The 17,404-nt window shown below is 38.0% G+C and overlaps 1 protein-coding gene across 2 annotated transcripts in view; it reads right to left on the bottom strand.

Annotated features, from left to right (window-relative positions):
• PCSK5 (proprotein convertase subtilisin/kexin type 5) overlaps positions 1-17,404 on the bottom strand; it is a 251,048-nt gene that overhangs the window by 134,742 nt on the left and 98,902 nt on the right. For both annotated transcript variants that reach the window (XM_066988258.1, XM_066988259.1), the window contains exons 6-7: positions 15,185-15,273; positions 9,932-10,104 (exon numbers count right to left, since the gene is read on the bottom strand). In XM_066988258.1, coding sequence (XP_066844359.1) covers positions 9,932-10,104; positions 15,185-15,273 — 262 coding nt within the window. The remainder of the gene's footprint in view (positions 1-9,931; positions 10,105-15,184; positions 15,274-17,404) is intronic.

Below are 17,404 nucleotides of genomic sequence, written 5' to 3'. Positions count from 1 at the left end.
TGCGGTTACTTTTGTACTATCATCTGATTAAACACTGGAAAGGAGACTATGTCTACCAGAACCATATAACTGTTGTTTCACTTGTTAAATTAAACACTTCCTTACAGAAGGCTTCAGGTTTTCAATATAATTACTGAACTTCTTCCCACATAACACACAGAATTGTGTAGACACTGCTGTTGCTCGAGTCCTTAGAAGTACGTGAAGAAAGGGGATAAGCGACTACACTCATATTTCAGAAAGTCACTCTGAAATGCATATCCTTCAAGTGTATGAAAAGAGACCCATTTTGCCAAAGCTGCTTTTGAGTATTGGCAATCCAAACTAAGATTTATTCCACATCATGAATGGTGTGTTTTTTCATGTTCAACTGCATCACCTGTTTCAGGTTGGGCACCCAAAATCAGAGGCCACTTTTCACAACTAGTCCGAAAACAGTAATGTTATTCTGCCTTGTTACAACAGTTTCCATATATGTGTGAGAATGGATGAAGTAACAGTTTTGGTTTCCAGTACACTTTGTGACATTGTAAGGAAACTGGACATTTTGAGGTATATTTTCCTGTAACTCTCATTCCAAAGTTTCCTGCCCTTTAGGATTTGTATATTCCAGTTAATGTAATGTAAGAACATTTCTGGTACATTATTTCTTTTTCTGCATTTTTTTTTTTACTACATGTTAACTTTCTGTAAAAAAGCTCACTTTCCCCATAAAGCAAAGATGAATTTTAAGATTAGTTTTGATTATATATTTCCAAAAGAAAACAACATGCATAGTATCATAATTCATTCAGGTATCACTGAAGTAAAGACCAAACTCTACTTCATTTGCTGGAAAGTAATATCCCTAATTCTACTTTTACTGAATGCTGGAAGTTGCTAACTGGGTGCAAACTAGGTAGGTCAAAGAATTATTATTAGCTTAACTATGTGTTGAGGTTGTCACCTAACCTGATTTTTGCTGGGCAACCTCAGTTTGGAAAAGACTAAATCACATCAAGTATAAACCACACTTGGAAAAGCATTAAGGCATCCTGATATAAACCTATTAGCTGCATGCAAGGAAATGAAGCCCGTAGGTAACAAATACATGATGGTGGACAAACTCCTGGAAAACGGTGACTCTTAAAGGCAGTTTAGGGTCATGGCAGATAACCAGCTGGCAATGAGCTTCCCTAAAATTTAGTCTGATTTTTGGATCTCTAACATGAATGAGTATGAACATGTGCAGGGAACAGGGAAACAGTACTACCCCTGCATAGAGAAAGCTACAACTTCCGTGCCACATTCTGGTATCCACATTTGAAAAAATAATGCTGGGAAACAGAAAGTGCTTCAGAAAAGAACTACAGGAATGAACAGTGGTTTGGAAATTCTGACTAACAGAAGGAAAATGAATATATAAAACATTATTGTTCAAGGCTTTAGAACAGATTTTGAAGGATGGAGTAATAGGCACCAAAGTCAATGGAATGCATCACACACTGAATTTAGAAATCAAGATAAACCTTTTAAGATATTTTCTGATAACTTATTTTATGCAGATAAATGAATTAGAACCAGTCTATCTGGTTTCTACAAAACATGTAATAAACCCTCAAGAATCAGTAATGAAACAAAATAAAAGTTAATATAACAGCAAGCTGGAAGTGGAAATGTTTGCACTGGAGATGTGGGCTGTGCTGGGGAATCAGAATCCACAGGGTTGAGGAAGTTATGAGTACAGTGTTTTAAGAATGAAACAAAGTTATTAGGTGATTTTGAAATTAAAAAACAAAAAAAAAGAAAGAAAAAGAAAAAGAATGTTAATAAATCTACCAATTACTATTACCCGCATTCAAGAAAAGAATTCAGGCTGAAAGACGTGGAGGGAATCACCAGTATGGACAGCAAGGAGATGGACAGCTTAAATGTTAAGAAGTTAGAGTGGCTTGTTTAGCACAGCAAAACGAAGTCTGAGAGAGGATGTGATTGTGTTCTATAAATATGTCAGATGTAAAAAAGATATGGGAAAAACTATTTAAGTTGAAGAAAAATTTTGACACAGCAACAAATGGACAAATACTGCATGTGAGAAAATCTTGCTAAAATTTAGAAGAAAGTCTCTAACAAATACATTAGTGATGGCTGTGAAACAGTTACCCAGCAGAAATAGAGGGGAAAATTTTTCTAATTCATTCTAAAATAGAAATTGCTGAATGTATTTACAGGACATGATGTCTGTGATAGTAGAGGACTGTAATGGATGACCTACATGTCCATTTCCTTCTTTATGTCCCTATGTTCCAACTTAATTTATTCAAGAGATCACTTGGCTAATATTTGTAATTACTTACAGGTGGAGATTTTTAACACCATAAGATGAACCATAAATGTAGCAGAAAAGGCAATGTACAGTGGAAAGGAAAATAACAAATTTAGATGAGCAATAAGTTACTTATTTTAATAATGAAGGTACGTAGTGACTTCCAAAGCTGTGGATGTAACAGGTTTAATAGAATCATAGAATCATTAAGGTTGGAAAAGACCTCCCAGATCATCTGGTCCAACCATTGCCCTACCATCACTATCACCCACTAAACCATGTCCCTAAGCACCACGTCCAACCTTTCCTTAAACACCCCCAGGGATGGTGACACCACCACCTCCCTGGGCAACCCATTCCAATGCCTGACTGCTCTTTCTGAGAAGAAATGTCACCTAACTTCCAATCTGAACATCCCCTAGAGTAACTTGAGGCCATTCCCTCTTGTCCTACCACTAATTACCTGCGAGAAGAGGCAGACTCCCAGCTCCTCACGCTTTCCTTTCAGGTAGGTGCAGAGAGCCATAAAGTCTCCCCTGAGCCTCTTATTCTCCAGACCAAACAACAACCCCCGTTCCCTCAGCCGCTCCTCACAGGACTTGTGCTCCAGGCCCTTCACCAGCTTCGTAGCCCTTCTCTGAACACGCTCCAGGGCCTCGATGTCCTTCTTGTACTGAGGGGCCCAAAACTGAACACAGTCCTCGAGGTGTGGCCTCACCAGAGCTGAGTAAAGGGGGACGATCACTTCCCTGGTCCTGCTGGCTACACCATTCCTGATACAAGCCAGGATACTGTTGGCCTTTTTGGCCATCTGGGCACATTGCTGGCCAGTTGAGGACTGATAATTGTCTTTTCTTATTTCAGAAATTCAAGTGTTGCAAGCCAACGGTACAGCATCATGTTATCAGAAGGCAGAATTACAATAGTAAAACTCAACATCATTTCTCCAGTTTTGGTACACAGTCAATCTGCCCCTGTAGTACAAAGACACCCAAAGTTTAACTTGTTCTGTTGAAGTAAATACAACATTACATGCTGGATAATAGATACAATAGGCATACACAGCATATGTGCAATACATGTAACAGGCCAATGCCAGGACATAACATCAAGTTACATGAGCATACTGGAAGTCATATCTTTTGCATCCTTAATCCAAGCACAACACTAATTCTAACCAATCTTCAGTGAGTATGTTTTTGACCAACTAATTAGAGCTGTGCAGGAATGCTTGTGTATGCAGAAGTTATCTATGTATGAACCAAGTTTAACATACAAATAGCTACGTGTTCATTCGGTCGTAGACTACTGATGTACAGGGTGAACAAATACAACACACAGTTTAAAAAATATGGCATTAACTTCTATGAATCATAATATTTCAGTGTATTAAATGATAGCTATTTTGTAAATTATTTTGAGAAAAAATTTTTTGAAGTTCCTTGCAGGAATTTGTCTTTGATTTTTACAGTGCAATGCTCTAGCAAAGCAGAACGTAGTAACTCCTCTTTTCATAGGCAACACATCCTACTCAAAATGATGCAGAGATGTGATGACAGGAGAAGCCAATAGCCTTTTCAAATAAATGTAAGAGAAATCTATCTGTGGCACAACACAGGCAACAAACCTTGTTCTGAACACTTGAAAAATTTGAACAATCTATTCCATTTTTGGAGTAGAAGCATTTATTAATAGCAGTAATAATAATAAAAATGTGAATTTCAGTTTTTTTTTTTCTCCTTTGCCTTCCCTTCTGTTCTTTTTGCTTCCCTTCTCTTTCTCTCTCTTCCATCAGGGTAGGAGGCTTGTTTAGTGATTGTAAGTGAGCCTTCCACTCCCAGCAAACACTTTGAACACACTCTGCAGCCAAGGTTGGTGAAGCGAGAGAGATGAGAAGGGGCAGTGATGATGGGAGGGAAGGCACCAAGCCGAGTTCTCACAAGAGGTTCAGCCACGCAGCATCTGATCATTAATGTCCATCAAACATTTTGGCTTGTGTCCAGCTTGCTAAACAGAATGGTGTCATGGCAATAAGATGAAGGCCCCTTTGCTGATGCAGACAGAAAGCCAAAAATTCCCATGTAGATTTCACTGCCCACCCGCCCTCTTAGTTTTTATTAAGGATGACCTGCCCTGCCACTGATTTTGACTACCTTATGCATACCGCACAACAAATAATGGTAAGCATGCAGTTGGTGGGATGCTGGGAGAGGTGAGATAAATAGCTCTTTGAAACTCTGCTCCATAAAACATAAACAGAGATCACATTCTCCAGAAAGTTAACTATTAGGTCCTTGTCAAACAGCAGTGAAAGAACAAGTTAGAATATCTGAAGTACATTACTCCTCAAATGATGTTGAAACTGATCCTAGAACAGCAGGCTTACTTGTAGGAACAGAAAATGAACTAGTTACAATGCTGTATCCTGGAGCCATGAATCAGAGAATGTAATCTCTAAAGTGGTTATAGCACTGGGCTTAAAGCCTGTAAGATACAGGCAGATACCTTAAATTTTAAAGGTAATTTGGTTTTATCTATTTGAATCAAGGAAGGGCTTTTGTGTTCTCCCTTTTGTCCCAGACCCAGCAAAGTCTTATTACATGACTTGGCCACAATCATGTTTAGTCATGCTAAGCATTTTTGTTCTTGAACACAGGGTGAGATGTGACATCACATACCTAATCTTTTCTTGAATATGTTACCTTTGGATATATTGACCTTTGTTCTGCTGTTCTGCATTATTATGGGGGAATTGTTTCTGAGATTATTAGGTCTACGACTTCTTAAACATCAGTATTTAGGACACAAGTCTCCAGAATTTTCTATCCTTATGAGTACACCATTTCCAAGAAAAGAACATTGTCAACTGGAAGCATAATATAAAGGGAGCTTTTATATTTGCATAGAAATTGTTTGATTGCAAAGTCTCCAAGGTTTCTCTTTGAACTCAAGTATGTAAATTTAATAGAATTAAAGAAAATACCCTGAAGATGACAGAAAGTAGTGGTACTCAAGACAGGTTTAAAAATTGGCTTTCTCTTCCTTTATCTGGATCCTAGGCAGAATGTTAAAAGCATATTTAACTTGTGGTTTAGGTTTTCATTTCATAAACTCAGTTATTACTCAGTATCCTTTCTTTAAATAGATTTGTCTGTTTCAATTTATGGCATGTGCTGTCTCTGTGGAACTCTGTGGAAAAACTGTACAGTCATTTATCTTTGTTATTTTGTACAGGATTTGGAAGAAGTAATCATATTAGCTCAGCAGATTTAAAAATAATAATAGTTCTAAAACACCCTGAATGAGCTGTTAATTGGAATAATGTGCACTAAAGATAAACTATGGTGTTTTTTTTGTTGTTTGTTTTTTTCAAGGATCCTAGACTCCCATCATAATAAAAATAAGAAACTGTGGCTGTTGCATCCATTTCATTTTCACTTTATTAATACAATAAAAAGATCAGTCAGTTTAATTATATTCAAATCAAAGTTATTATCCAGCATCACCTTTCTTTTTCCTAATTAAACAAACTTAGCATAATTTCCTTTTCAAATATTTAAAAATCCCGATCTTTTTCTTTTCTGTTCTGTTTTTAAATATCCAGTTGTCTCTGTATATGCACAATAAATGAAGAATATCAGTTTTGAATATTTGTGTAGATCTGATAAAAGTTCTTGACAACTTATCCTGTACCAATGTTACTTTAATTTACATCACAGACACTGGATATAATAATGTTGTTGTCCAGATCAATATTTCTAAAAGAGAAGGTCAAGATCTGTCCAAATTGTAATATGTAATTTTGTCTGCCTATTTTTATTTCCACAATTATTGTGACTGCTTAACTAAAGAGAACAAGAGCAGATTCATCCTGAAGTCATTTTGGGTCTGGAAATTAAGCCTATTAAGGAAGGTGATAATTGATCCATACACTTACAACCTTTCAGTGTATATTATATTTTAAAGAATGAAAATTAGAAATTAACCTTAAGCATTTAAAAAAAATATATCAGTACGATTTTCAAAAATATCTGAGTTTTGTATGTCTTAAAGAGAATACTTATGTCCTTTAAAAAGATTAAAAAGTTTTCATAATCAGAACTAGACAAGATTTCCAAATACATGGAAGTACTCAGATCTACGTTTTTGGATGATGCCAAGCTGTGTGGTGTGTTTGACACATACAAGGGAAGAGATGCCATCCAGGGGGATCTGGACAGGCTTGAGAGGTGGGCCTATGTGGACCTCATCAACTTCAACAAGGCCAAATGCAAGGCTGGGGCAATCCCAAACATGAATACAGGCTGGGGGATGAATGGTGTGAGAGCACCCCTGAGGAGAAGGACTTGGGGGTGTTGGTGAATGAAAAAATGAACATGAGCCAGCAATGTATGCTTGCAGCCTACAAAGCCAACACTATCCTGGGCTGCAGGAGAAGAAGAGTGGCCAGTAGGTCAAGGGAGATAATTCTCCCCCTCTCTCAAGAGACTCACTCTGCTCTCAAGAGACCCCACCTGGAGTGCTGCATTCAGCTGTGGGGTCCCCAGCACAAGAAGGACGTGGAACTGTTAGAGAGTGTCCAGAAGAGGGCCACAAAGATGATCAAAGGGCTGGAGCACCTATCCTATGAAAAAAGGCTGGGAGAGTTGGGGCTGTTCAGCCAGGAAAAGAGGAGGCTTCATGGAGACCTTATAGCAGCCTTCCAGTATTTAAAGAGGGACATGCAGGAAAGACAGGGAAGGACTCTTTATCAGGGAGTGTAGCAACAGGACAAGGTGTAATAGTTTTAAACTAAAAGAGGGGAGATAGATTAGATATGAGGAAGACATTTTTCACTAAGAGGGTGGTGAGGCACTAGAACAGGTTGCCCAGAGAAGCTGTGGATGCCTGGAATTATTCAAGGCCAGGTTAGATGGGGCTTTGGGCAACCTGGGAGCCCAGTGGGAGGTCCCTGCCCATGCAAGGGGGGTTGGAATTAGATGATCTTCAAGGCTCCTTCCAACCCAAGCCATTCTGTGATTCTATGATTCTGTTCAACTCTGAATGGGCAACCTTGCGCAGAACAAAAAGTTGATAAAATTAAACATAAGGGAAACCACAAAAATAATAACAATTTGACTCACATCAAATATGACTTCTACTATTTCTTACATTAAAAAAAAAAACAACAACAACAACAACACTTGATTACCATTGTAAAATGAAAACCTATGTTTCGACTATATACTGGTATTCTCTCAAATTACAGCTGCAGTAATAACAATGGAACAATAATGCTTGTAGGCAAGATCCATGCTCTAGGCAGATTAATCCACATTTCTTATTTATACTGGATTTATCAAGATTGAAATTCTAATAAGGAAATGGCTGAGTTCTGAGGATACAGAAATTTGGGCTAAACTTTCCATGGAATATGAAATTTAAACTAACACATATATACGTTTAGACATTTTTTTTTTTTGTTGAGTATGCTTCAACAATTGAACAATATGTTTGCCCCTACATCCTGCAGTTCCTTTAGTCTCACTTCATCACTTTATTGTTTTTCTTCTCATGCTCATTGTCAAAAACAGTAGTAAACTTCAGTGGGGTGACAGGGAGAGTTGTTATTCCAGCTGAAAAGAGGAATGATGATGCATGGGAAGCAGCAATGGAGAGGTATTTGGCCTTCTCACATACTTGTTGTATTGCTCTAAGAGTATTTCAATAACGGATAATGATTACTAATTACATCAGAGCTTTCCGGGGACAAACTATCAGTGTCCCTAAATGTATTTAACAGCTAAGTCCCTGCAGTTTCTTACAGATGAAGGTATATACTTGACTATTTTGCTTTCCTATGTTTCACACATTAAATATTGTACTAAAAGTAAAAGCACAAATTTGCAGCTCCACACTGAACGGTCTTCAGATGACCTAGTGAAAGGAAGGCAGTGGTACGTTGCTGCACGGTTATTTTAGAGCATTTGTGGTACTGAGCTTAATGAGAGATATTTTTAACATCATATACCATGGGAAGCACACTGTTGTTGTTGTTAGTTTACTACTTCAGTAATTGTTCTTCATAACTTAGGTGCGAGGTAGTTGAGCATATGTTGTTACCTACATATTAGGGCAGGAGAGGGAAAGGGTGAGACTAAACAATTTATGCAACTTTGTAGAGGAAAAGAAAATGAGTCAGGGATGTAGCTGTGATTAGAACTGAAGAATTCACAGCTCTTGGGTTTGAGCGGTTAGGCAATGTTTATGGTGATAATGGGTATCGATTTAAGGTTGTATTAGTCAAGTATATTGTAAATCACCTGAAACACTGAACTGTGCATACGGACCGTCAGTGTGGCTGGATGCCCCTGTAAATTTGCCTGTTTCCCCTATGCACCCATTGCCTATTTCCTGTTACGGCTGCATTTGACGGTATATTTTAAATTAATATGATCTCTCAGTGGTAGACACTGTCTCTTACACATGGCACAAATTTTCTAGGCTGCATGTTAGCTGTAGTTTGCTAAAATCATCTTGGTATACCTGGTAAAACTCTTGCCGATTTAAATAATAGCTGCACTTTCCAATCTTGCTGCATAGTGTTACCGTGTTCCAGTAATTATGTTCCAGTTCCACCTTGGTCCAATTGTTTCAGACTTTTTAAGCAAATGTTTCATATTAATCCCTTCTCTGATTGTAGAATTACTCATCATTGAACTAGCAAGTCTCCTGCTATGTTCAAAATAATGCTCAGGCCTTCAAGCACAGAGCTTTAAATTCCTTTCCATCCAGTCTGCTACAGTGGAAAGAGGTGTGAGCACTGGAAAACTAGGCATTTCCTGATCTGTTTAACAGACAGGAGGATAAAAGGAAGAAGTAAAAATTGGCTTCTGACATCAGAAGTTCTTCTAACTACTAGCTTCCTTCTGTGGTGTTATTTGTTTGACAGTTGCTTATTAAAGAACATTGAAACAGTCTTAGATTTAGGGTATATAGATATATTTAGGGATATAGGGATTTTGGGGATTTTGTGCACTGTATTACTTAAAATTTTTGATCTATATCACAGAGAAATTTTAATACTACAAACTTGTAGAGAAATTTATACATAAGTTATAGAAAGAGTGTAAGTTCTCTGAGACCAGAGATAAACTCTAAAAGAAACATGAATGTAGACTTTTTTTAGCTTCCAACTTCCTATTAAAACTATCAAACTTCCATTAAGAAAGCAAGTAAAACAAGGCAACAAAAGAAATGAAAGAAGAAGGAAAAATAGTCAAAGGTGTATACTTTAAAATTTTGTTGCAATTTTGATTTGATGACTTGGCACTGCTGTGCAAAATAACATTTTTCAGTCTCATTTTTTTTCTTGCAAAATGACATCAGTACCTCAGGGCAGTTTTAAAGGACGCTGAGGATGATGTATTCTGGTTGACAATGAACACAGCTAGTTGATACATCAGGAAGGACTGGCCATCAAGTCAATGAGAATGTATTTTTAGATTCATACAAATTAAGCTTTTCTTCTTTCCCTCAGAATCCTTTTCTCTTCCCCATGCAGTGCACTTGGATGTACCAGGCATGTGTACCCTTACAGTTTCACATGACAACAGATCCAGAAGATACACTCTGATGTTCACCTACCATTCTGATGCCGTTCTCAAAAGCCTGACGTGCTAGAGAAGCAGGTCCATCCACAGTCTTACCATCGTCATCAGGCCCCCAGCTGGCACTGTAGATGTGGATGTGCTGGGGATTAAGGCTCAGAGACTTTGCTTCTACCATGTCTGTCACATCTCCATCCAGCATCCGTACACCTTCAGGATGAAAGATACAACAAACAGGACAACAAACTCAATTTTATTTACTTTTTTTTTTTTTTTCCCCCCCAGAGAGAACTGTTGTGTAGGTTATTGGAATGAACGACCATAAGGATTTCTAGTGTGGAAAAAAAATCTCTTTGGATATTTGTTTCTCCAATGAAAAAAAATATTTCCATATGAAAAATACAGAAAGGAAATAGTATTACAGTCTTTCTTTGAGTTTTAAAAGCTATCTACTTAGTTTATCCACTGTACAACTTTCGAACTTTAACATCAAATTTTTATGCTGAAAACTTCTTTTAAAAGAACTTGAACAGTGAAATGTTTGTGTGTTTCACTTGAAGATACAGTATATGATTTTCTTTCTCCTTTTATATAGCAGTGAAACTGCAGCATTCAATTTGAGACTTTTACAGTCCTGCGTATGCTAACAGGCATAAAAATAGGATCTCTGTTGACAGGTAAACATGGAAATGAATATTCCTTCATTTTATGAGACTGCAAAGAAAACACTGGAAAGAAAGCTCATGTGTACAGATACATAAGTATACACAGGAGCAAGGTGACTTCAGGAAGTCATTATCAAATATCCAGTGTGCCACATTATTCAACCTGAAACTACGATATTGTGAACATCCTCCTCTATGAAGAAGCTTTTGTATGGTACTGTCTGAAATTTTTGTGCTAAAAAAATCTATTCACATGGATTTTGACAAGACAATGTTCCAGCCCCTTCTAAAGTGAATGGTATCATGATATTTTAAGATTAGTAGAATAAGTAAGGCTTAAAACTGGTAACTAAAGAAACTTTTGACTATGATTTTGACTGAGGTTAAGCTCTGACTGAGAAAACCACCATAACCAGTCTTACCCTGAATAAGGAAGAGCACCTTCATACAGTTAGTGTGACATTTGATGAAAGAGATATTAAATATTACACCATAATGAGCATATAACTGTAAAGAGTAATGATCACTTCCACAATTAACTAGTTTGAAGCTTTTTCCCCTTTAAAAGACAACTGCTATTTTAAAGCCATATTTACATATTTTAATGACAGACACATTCTACTTTGGTCATGAGTTCAGACTGCAGTAACTTGAGTGTTTATCAAGACCTTAGCTTTCAATTAACAAAAGGTATAGGGGCTGCTTTGTTGATAGAGGGTCTTTTTTTTCTTTTTCTTTTTTTTATCTCTCTCACTCTAATTGACTCAAAAACGAAAAGTGATCATATTTCTAAGTTCACACAAAAGCTGCCCATGTTTTGTGAGATAATAAACTTGTCCAAACAGTGATCTCACTATGAACTTTACGTTATGAAAAAGCCATTAAAACAACTTTGGGAATCTCAGGTTTTATTTTTCTTCCTCAGCTTAATCTCAGAAAATTAATGATGGGTGGAAGCTATGTTCTCATTTCTTTCAAGCACATTAAAATATACTTCATTCTAAATAAAGACAATAAAAGGTACACCACATTTGAAATAAGGAAGATAAGACTTCCCTTTATGTTTCTGTGACTATGTAGCAAGCCCAAATCATACAGCATTCACTTGGTGAACAGTAACTCCTAATGCTGCCATGGCATTTGAAATAATTCATACTAGTTTTCTTACGTGATGGCGAAGTGGTCAAAAAAGCTATATAGACAAGGTCGTGCCTTAGGTCTTGCTCTGTTCTGCCAACAACTGACAGACATGTTTCAAGTGTAACTTTGATCAATGGGTGGCTCATTAGCTATTAAAAAAAATACTTTCTCTCTCTCTCCCCTTCATTTCTCCTCCTCCTCCTCCTCCTCCTCCTCCTCCTCCTCCTCCTCCTCCTCCTTCTTCTTCTCCTTCTCCTTCTTCTTCTTCTTCTTCTTCCCCCGCCCCCCCCAAATGTCTGGAGGAGTTAATTTTGCCAATCATAGAACCTTCAAACTGCTTTTGGCATGTGGTGATAGCGCAACAAAAGCTGTCCAGAAGGCAATTAGCAGACTGTGTTTCCAGACTGTTCCACCTAAGACTTTAGAGCTCTGTAAACTTTTTCCATTATTTGCAGTAAGTGCCAAAATGTAAGTGGCATTTTAGTCAGAACAAACTTTCAGCAAATCGCAGGAAACATGCAAAACTGAGCTGAAAGAAAGTTTTCTTCTAAAATGTTTGTTTTTAATCAGAATCTGACTTAAGCTTAAAGAAACAGCTGAACTAATTCCTCGTCAGCTGAAGACAATCTACATCTGTTGTGCTGTAACTCAGTGTAACTGTTTTCCCGTCAGGATTCCAGCCCAGCCAAGTAACTAAGCACCCAAATCCCTGCAGATGCTTTGCAACTTCCACAACCAGTCTGCAGCAATAACAACAGGCTAACCATCCCTTCCTATGAAAAGCCTCACGGGCTCTGTAGGTGGTAATTTGTTATATGTGAATATTACGGAGGGTCACACATTAAAAATCTACCGCCTTTGTGCATTGGTTTGTCTTTTAATGAAAGGGGCCTGTGGCTGAGCTAAGCACAAACTACAGGCACATTGCATAATTTTTTTACAAGAAACATCCCACAACCTATAAAAGAACTGAAGGTCCAAATTGTATTTTTTTCTCAGATTTTTGTATCTGCGGATTAAGTCCCCACTCATACCATTTTAAGAGAAGGTTTGGACTTTTAAAGGATCTTCTTTTTGACATCCTTTGTGGTCAGAGATTCTTAAGTGTGTGGAAATGAATCAAGGAGTGCAAATACATTTAGAAGAAAAGTGACCATTACTGGTGGATAACTTGTTAATGACTTTCCATCACAGAGGTCATTAATTGGATTTGCTCAGCTGCCAGTATTTGATGGAATATTGATGGAAAGGATTTATTTTTCCTTTGCTTTATTTCCTTGCTATCTTTTATGTCTCCAGAGATGCAGCAACTCCCATTTTGATTTGAGGTAAAGAATACTCATCTTGGCAGAACAAATTCAACATCACCACTGGCAGGTGTTACTTTGTGTAAGAAAAATATAACTGCGTTACCTTGACTCTAATTTCTTCTCCAAAAAGGCCAAAGGAGGGTCTTCAAATCCATGAGAAATAAGTGAGCTGAACACTAGTTCAGCATAATATGATTAAACATTTTTACACTCCATCTGGCCTGTGGAGAGGGAACACAACTGCTGCATATTCACATGTGTAGCTTATGGCTTTTGTGAGGGAAGGAAGAGAGGCAGGCCAAATACAGGTCGGCAGCTAAACTCCTACATATAGGCACCTAGTGGAAGGGAAAACTCAACCTCCCTTCCCAACATGCTGAAACTCCCTCTGGCCTCTGATTTTCTGCAGATTGTCTGCTGAGGACTTATTTTCAAATGCCAATGATTTTTAAAGACAGTACACTACCACACTGCCACTCTAGTATTTTTTGTCTCTCTTTAAAGAATGATGTTCGTTCTCACTGTGGAGCGAGTGCTCCATAGAGTTATTGGGCTGAACAGAGAGAATAAAATTTTTACTCAAGTTAGAACAGTGAAATTTCTTGAAGTCTATTATATTCTTAGCACAAAATAAGTAAACACATTATGAAAAAGGCACTCAGTCTTTGCTCTTCACAGAAATTGTGTTCATACCATGTCCCTCTGAAACACTTTATACTATATTTAGAAAAACCTGTGATTCTGCTAATATGCCTGTTGTTGTTGTTGTTGTTGTTGTTTTTCTAAAACATTGTTATTGGGCATTCCTAATGGTGAATAAATAATAGCCTATTAAGAAGCCACTATTAATAATGGAGAGTTTCCCAAGCACATGCCCAGGCTGTCGCAGGCTGTGTGAATATCCAACTCACAAGTTAAACTTTTACTCCAGAAGTCACCTTTTATTTTTATCATTTCACTAACTCTCCTCAGATGCTGGTTTGAATGCAGTAAATCTGTTCATAGCTGCTAGTACATGACTGAATGCCATGCCAACATGAGACAATCTGTTCATCTGCCACAAGCTCACTTGGCCAGTTCAAATTTTTTAAAGCCTTCTGACAGGGTAACTTCGTGCAGGAAGGCTACCTGTTCATCTGCATCATTCTAGCCATATGCTAGATAAGGTATTGTCTATGCTCTTGAAGCCATCAGGAAAACAGAAAGGTGGCATTAGGTTTCCATTGTGTGCTTTGGTTAATCTGAAATGCAGTTATGATCACACTTGATTTGAATCAAACTTTTACCAATTCAGTGGAGAAGAGATACAGTATTATTAATTGTGGAAACAGCCCCAGCCCTGTCTGCTTGTATTTTTTAACTGTCCTCTACTGTATATTTAGGTAAACACATTTCTGTTTTCACACATGGGCTCTATTTTAGAACAGTAAATCAACAATTAATGAGTTTGAGCTGTAGGTCTTTGTACTGAAAGCCAATATACCAATATCATGTTTTCATCAAAAATACAGGATGCAACCTTACTTGAAGCATTACAATCTGGCTCAGGCAGCCTACAGCCTAGAAGACATGTAGATGACATCTTGGCAGTCTTTTCCAGTTGCCAAAGGTGTTGACCAGCCATTGGTTTAAGAATTGATAGAATTGGAACCTCTTGGCTGAACAGAGCAAAAAAGCATTACCCGATTTCACACTTTAGGCAATAATCTGACTGGTCACAGGGATCAAAAGAAGATTCTCTCCAACCACAGCCAAACAACACAACAAAGTTTTAAGTTTTCACATTGTTTTCTTTGAGAGCAACATGCAGATATGTGTACTTCTGATTTGTCAAAGCTCATTACTTGGAGCTCTCGATCTGCAAGAAAACCCAGATGTCAAAGTTCTAGGTTTTGTGTTTTCATGGAAGGTCTCACTTCCTATGTTCCTGTGTGTATTGAGGGGCAGTGTTCCCAGGAGCACTGGAGAAGTGTCACCACAGACAAACTCCTTCAGTACTGGTCTTTAACTACCACCCTAAAACTGAGATTTCCTTGTTAACACAGCTAAGTTTGTTACCCATACAAATCTCCTTCTCTTGTTGAGAAAGGTCTGTATGTGGCATTTAGCACAAATGGCTCTTCGGTTACTTTTTTTTTTTTTTTTTTGTTTGTGGTGGGAGATTGTTTCACATACCTCCAATCTTGGCATTAAAGGCGATTCCCACTGTGCAGTGTGAGTTGTTTGCAGTGGCTGCCACTTCTCCAGCACAACGGGTTCCATGCCTAGAGTCAGACAAACATTTTTTCAAGTAAGCACAGACTGTTGGGATTTACAGGCATTGGCTTTGCTCATCCTCAGGTGCTAAAAGTGCAACTATCCACAATGTCCTGCACTATTTAATGACCCATAGTAATTTATACTCACATTACAATATTCCTCTGAATGCATTCTAACATTATTATTACGATCATCTTAACCTGCTCTAGGCAGGGTTTCTAGCTATTGGAAATGCACACACTTTTGTAGCAAATTTGTAATTTTTGCAAATTTTGTAACACAATTTGTAGCAAAGACATAAAAAGATGATACATAATCCCCTGTAACAGAAGGAAGTCTTGGACACCAATTCTTAATTTTGAACCAATACTTAGGTTATAGACAGAATTTTTGTCCTGCATTCTCCCACAATCTCCTCATGTTGCTAGCATGTATATTACTATGCACTGTCCAGTGAGCACCCTCAGCAGCCACAGCATGTGCCACACTTTTCCATGAAGATGAGACTGTTACAATGTCCATACAGCTCTTCACAGCCATGCCTAAGACATGTAAGTCAGGTATGCTCAAAGCTGCCATATAGGTATGTTCTGGTCATGTCTTGGTCTAATCCTGCAAGCCTGGTGTCTTCCCAGGACCTGAAAAACTGGCTAGCAGCGTAGTTATACGTAAGATCTATGCCCTGTGCCTGGGAGTTGAGCTGAAGAGGTAGCATCTTAACAAGCAGCTGAAGGTGAATGCAAAACCTCTGGTGGTTGCTTAAACCCCTCCTCACTGTGCAAGGCTAGAGTGGGATGTCTTGCCTAACCTTGATCCATGCTCTCTGCAGTATGAGAGGTGGTCATTCATATGGCCGCTATGGTAGGAAAGCTGTCCCTGCTTTTTGGGGTTTTTGCCTGCAATATAGAATTCACAGGGTGATTTCCATGAGTAAATTTTCCCTCATCCTTGTGCAATTAACCATCTCCATTGCATAAATGTGACACAACCAACACAGAACAGACAGGGAACTTTAGATTGTTGCTGTGGAGAGAAGATAAAGAGTTTCAGACCGGACAGGAAAAGAGATGGGAAGTTTATGAGATGAAGACAGATAACGCGGCTTGGGTAGCCACAAAGTAAGAAGTTTAAAAAGTCAATGCAAAAAATAGATAACAACATGGCTAGCACTTCAGAGGAGGCAAAGTGAGGTCAGTTGTGTACACACGCACTCTTCTGCTAGTGGTGGTTGACAGACTGCTTACATAGACATCTGGAGAACATGGGTGTTTTTGAGCTAAGGTTGACGCCCACGTTACAGACAAGAATCACAGTTGCTTTCTCTTGGTACAGCTTGTTTTCAATAGAGTCATTCCTTATTTTCATATTATTAGTGTAACTTTTTCCCCTTAACCTTTCGAGACATTTAGATGAGAAACACTATGACAACTTGTTTGGAATGGCTTAATGTAAACCAAGAACAACAACCAATAGACATGACTAGGAATTAAAGAGAGGAAACAAAAAAAAGAAGCAATAGAAGTGATCAGCTCTAACCTGTTAGAATTTCAAACAAGACAGTTCAATTTAATTCAATTTATCAGGTAAGTTATATATATATATATATTCTATGAAGAAAGTGTAATCTTAGTTACAAAACCTAAGTGACAAGTTGCATGTTGATGAATCCTAATGCTGGATTAAGGTTTCACAACTCTACGTATATCTTCTCAAATCTCTTCCTATTAATCTATTCACAATTCATCATCTAGTTGCCAAACTCGATCAGAGGTTTCTTTTAAGACTTAATTTGAAGTTTACTTTTCATAAGAAGCCTAATTTTCAAGCCTGATTTTCAGAAGAAAGCTGGTCTAACTGAAATTGATACAGCAATTCTTGTAGATAACTAGCAATAGGACTAGAGGGAATGGCCTCAAGTTGTGCCAGAGGAGGTTTAGGTTAGAAATTGGAAGACATTTCTGCTCAGAAAGAGTGGTCAGGCATTGGAACGTGTTGCCCAGGAAGTGGTGGAGTCACTGTCCCTGGGGGTGTTTAAGGAATAGTTGGATGTGGTACTCAGAGACATGGTTTAGTGGGCAATATTGACGGTAGGGGGACCAGATGACCTTGGAGGTCTTTTCCAACCTTAATGATTCT

The sequence above is a fragment of the Anser cygnoides genome, chromosome Z (assembly GCF_040182565.1).
Source record: "Anser cygnoides isolate HZ-2024a breed goose chromosome Z, Taihu_goose_T2T_genome, whole genome shotgun sequence".
Taxonomy (NCBI): domain Eukaryota; kingdom Metazoa; phylum Chordata; class Aves; order Anseriformes; family Anatidae; genus Anser; species Anser cygnoides.
This window is presented reverse-complemented; position numbering and strand designations above follow the sequence as displayed.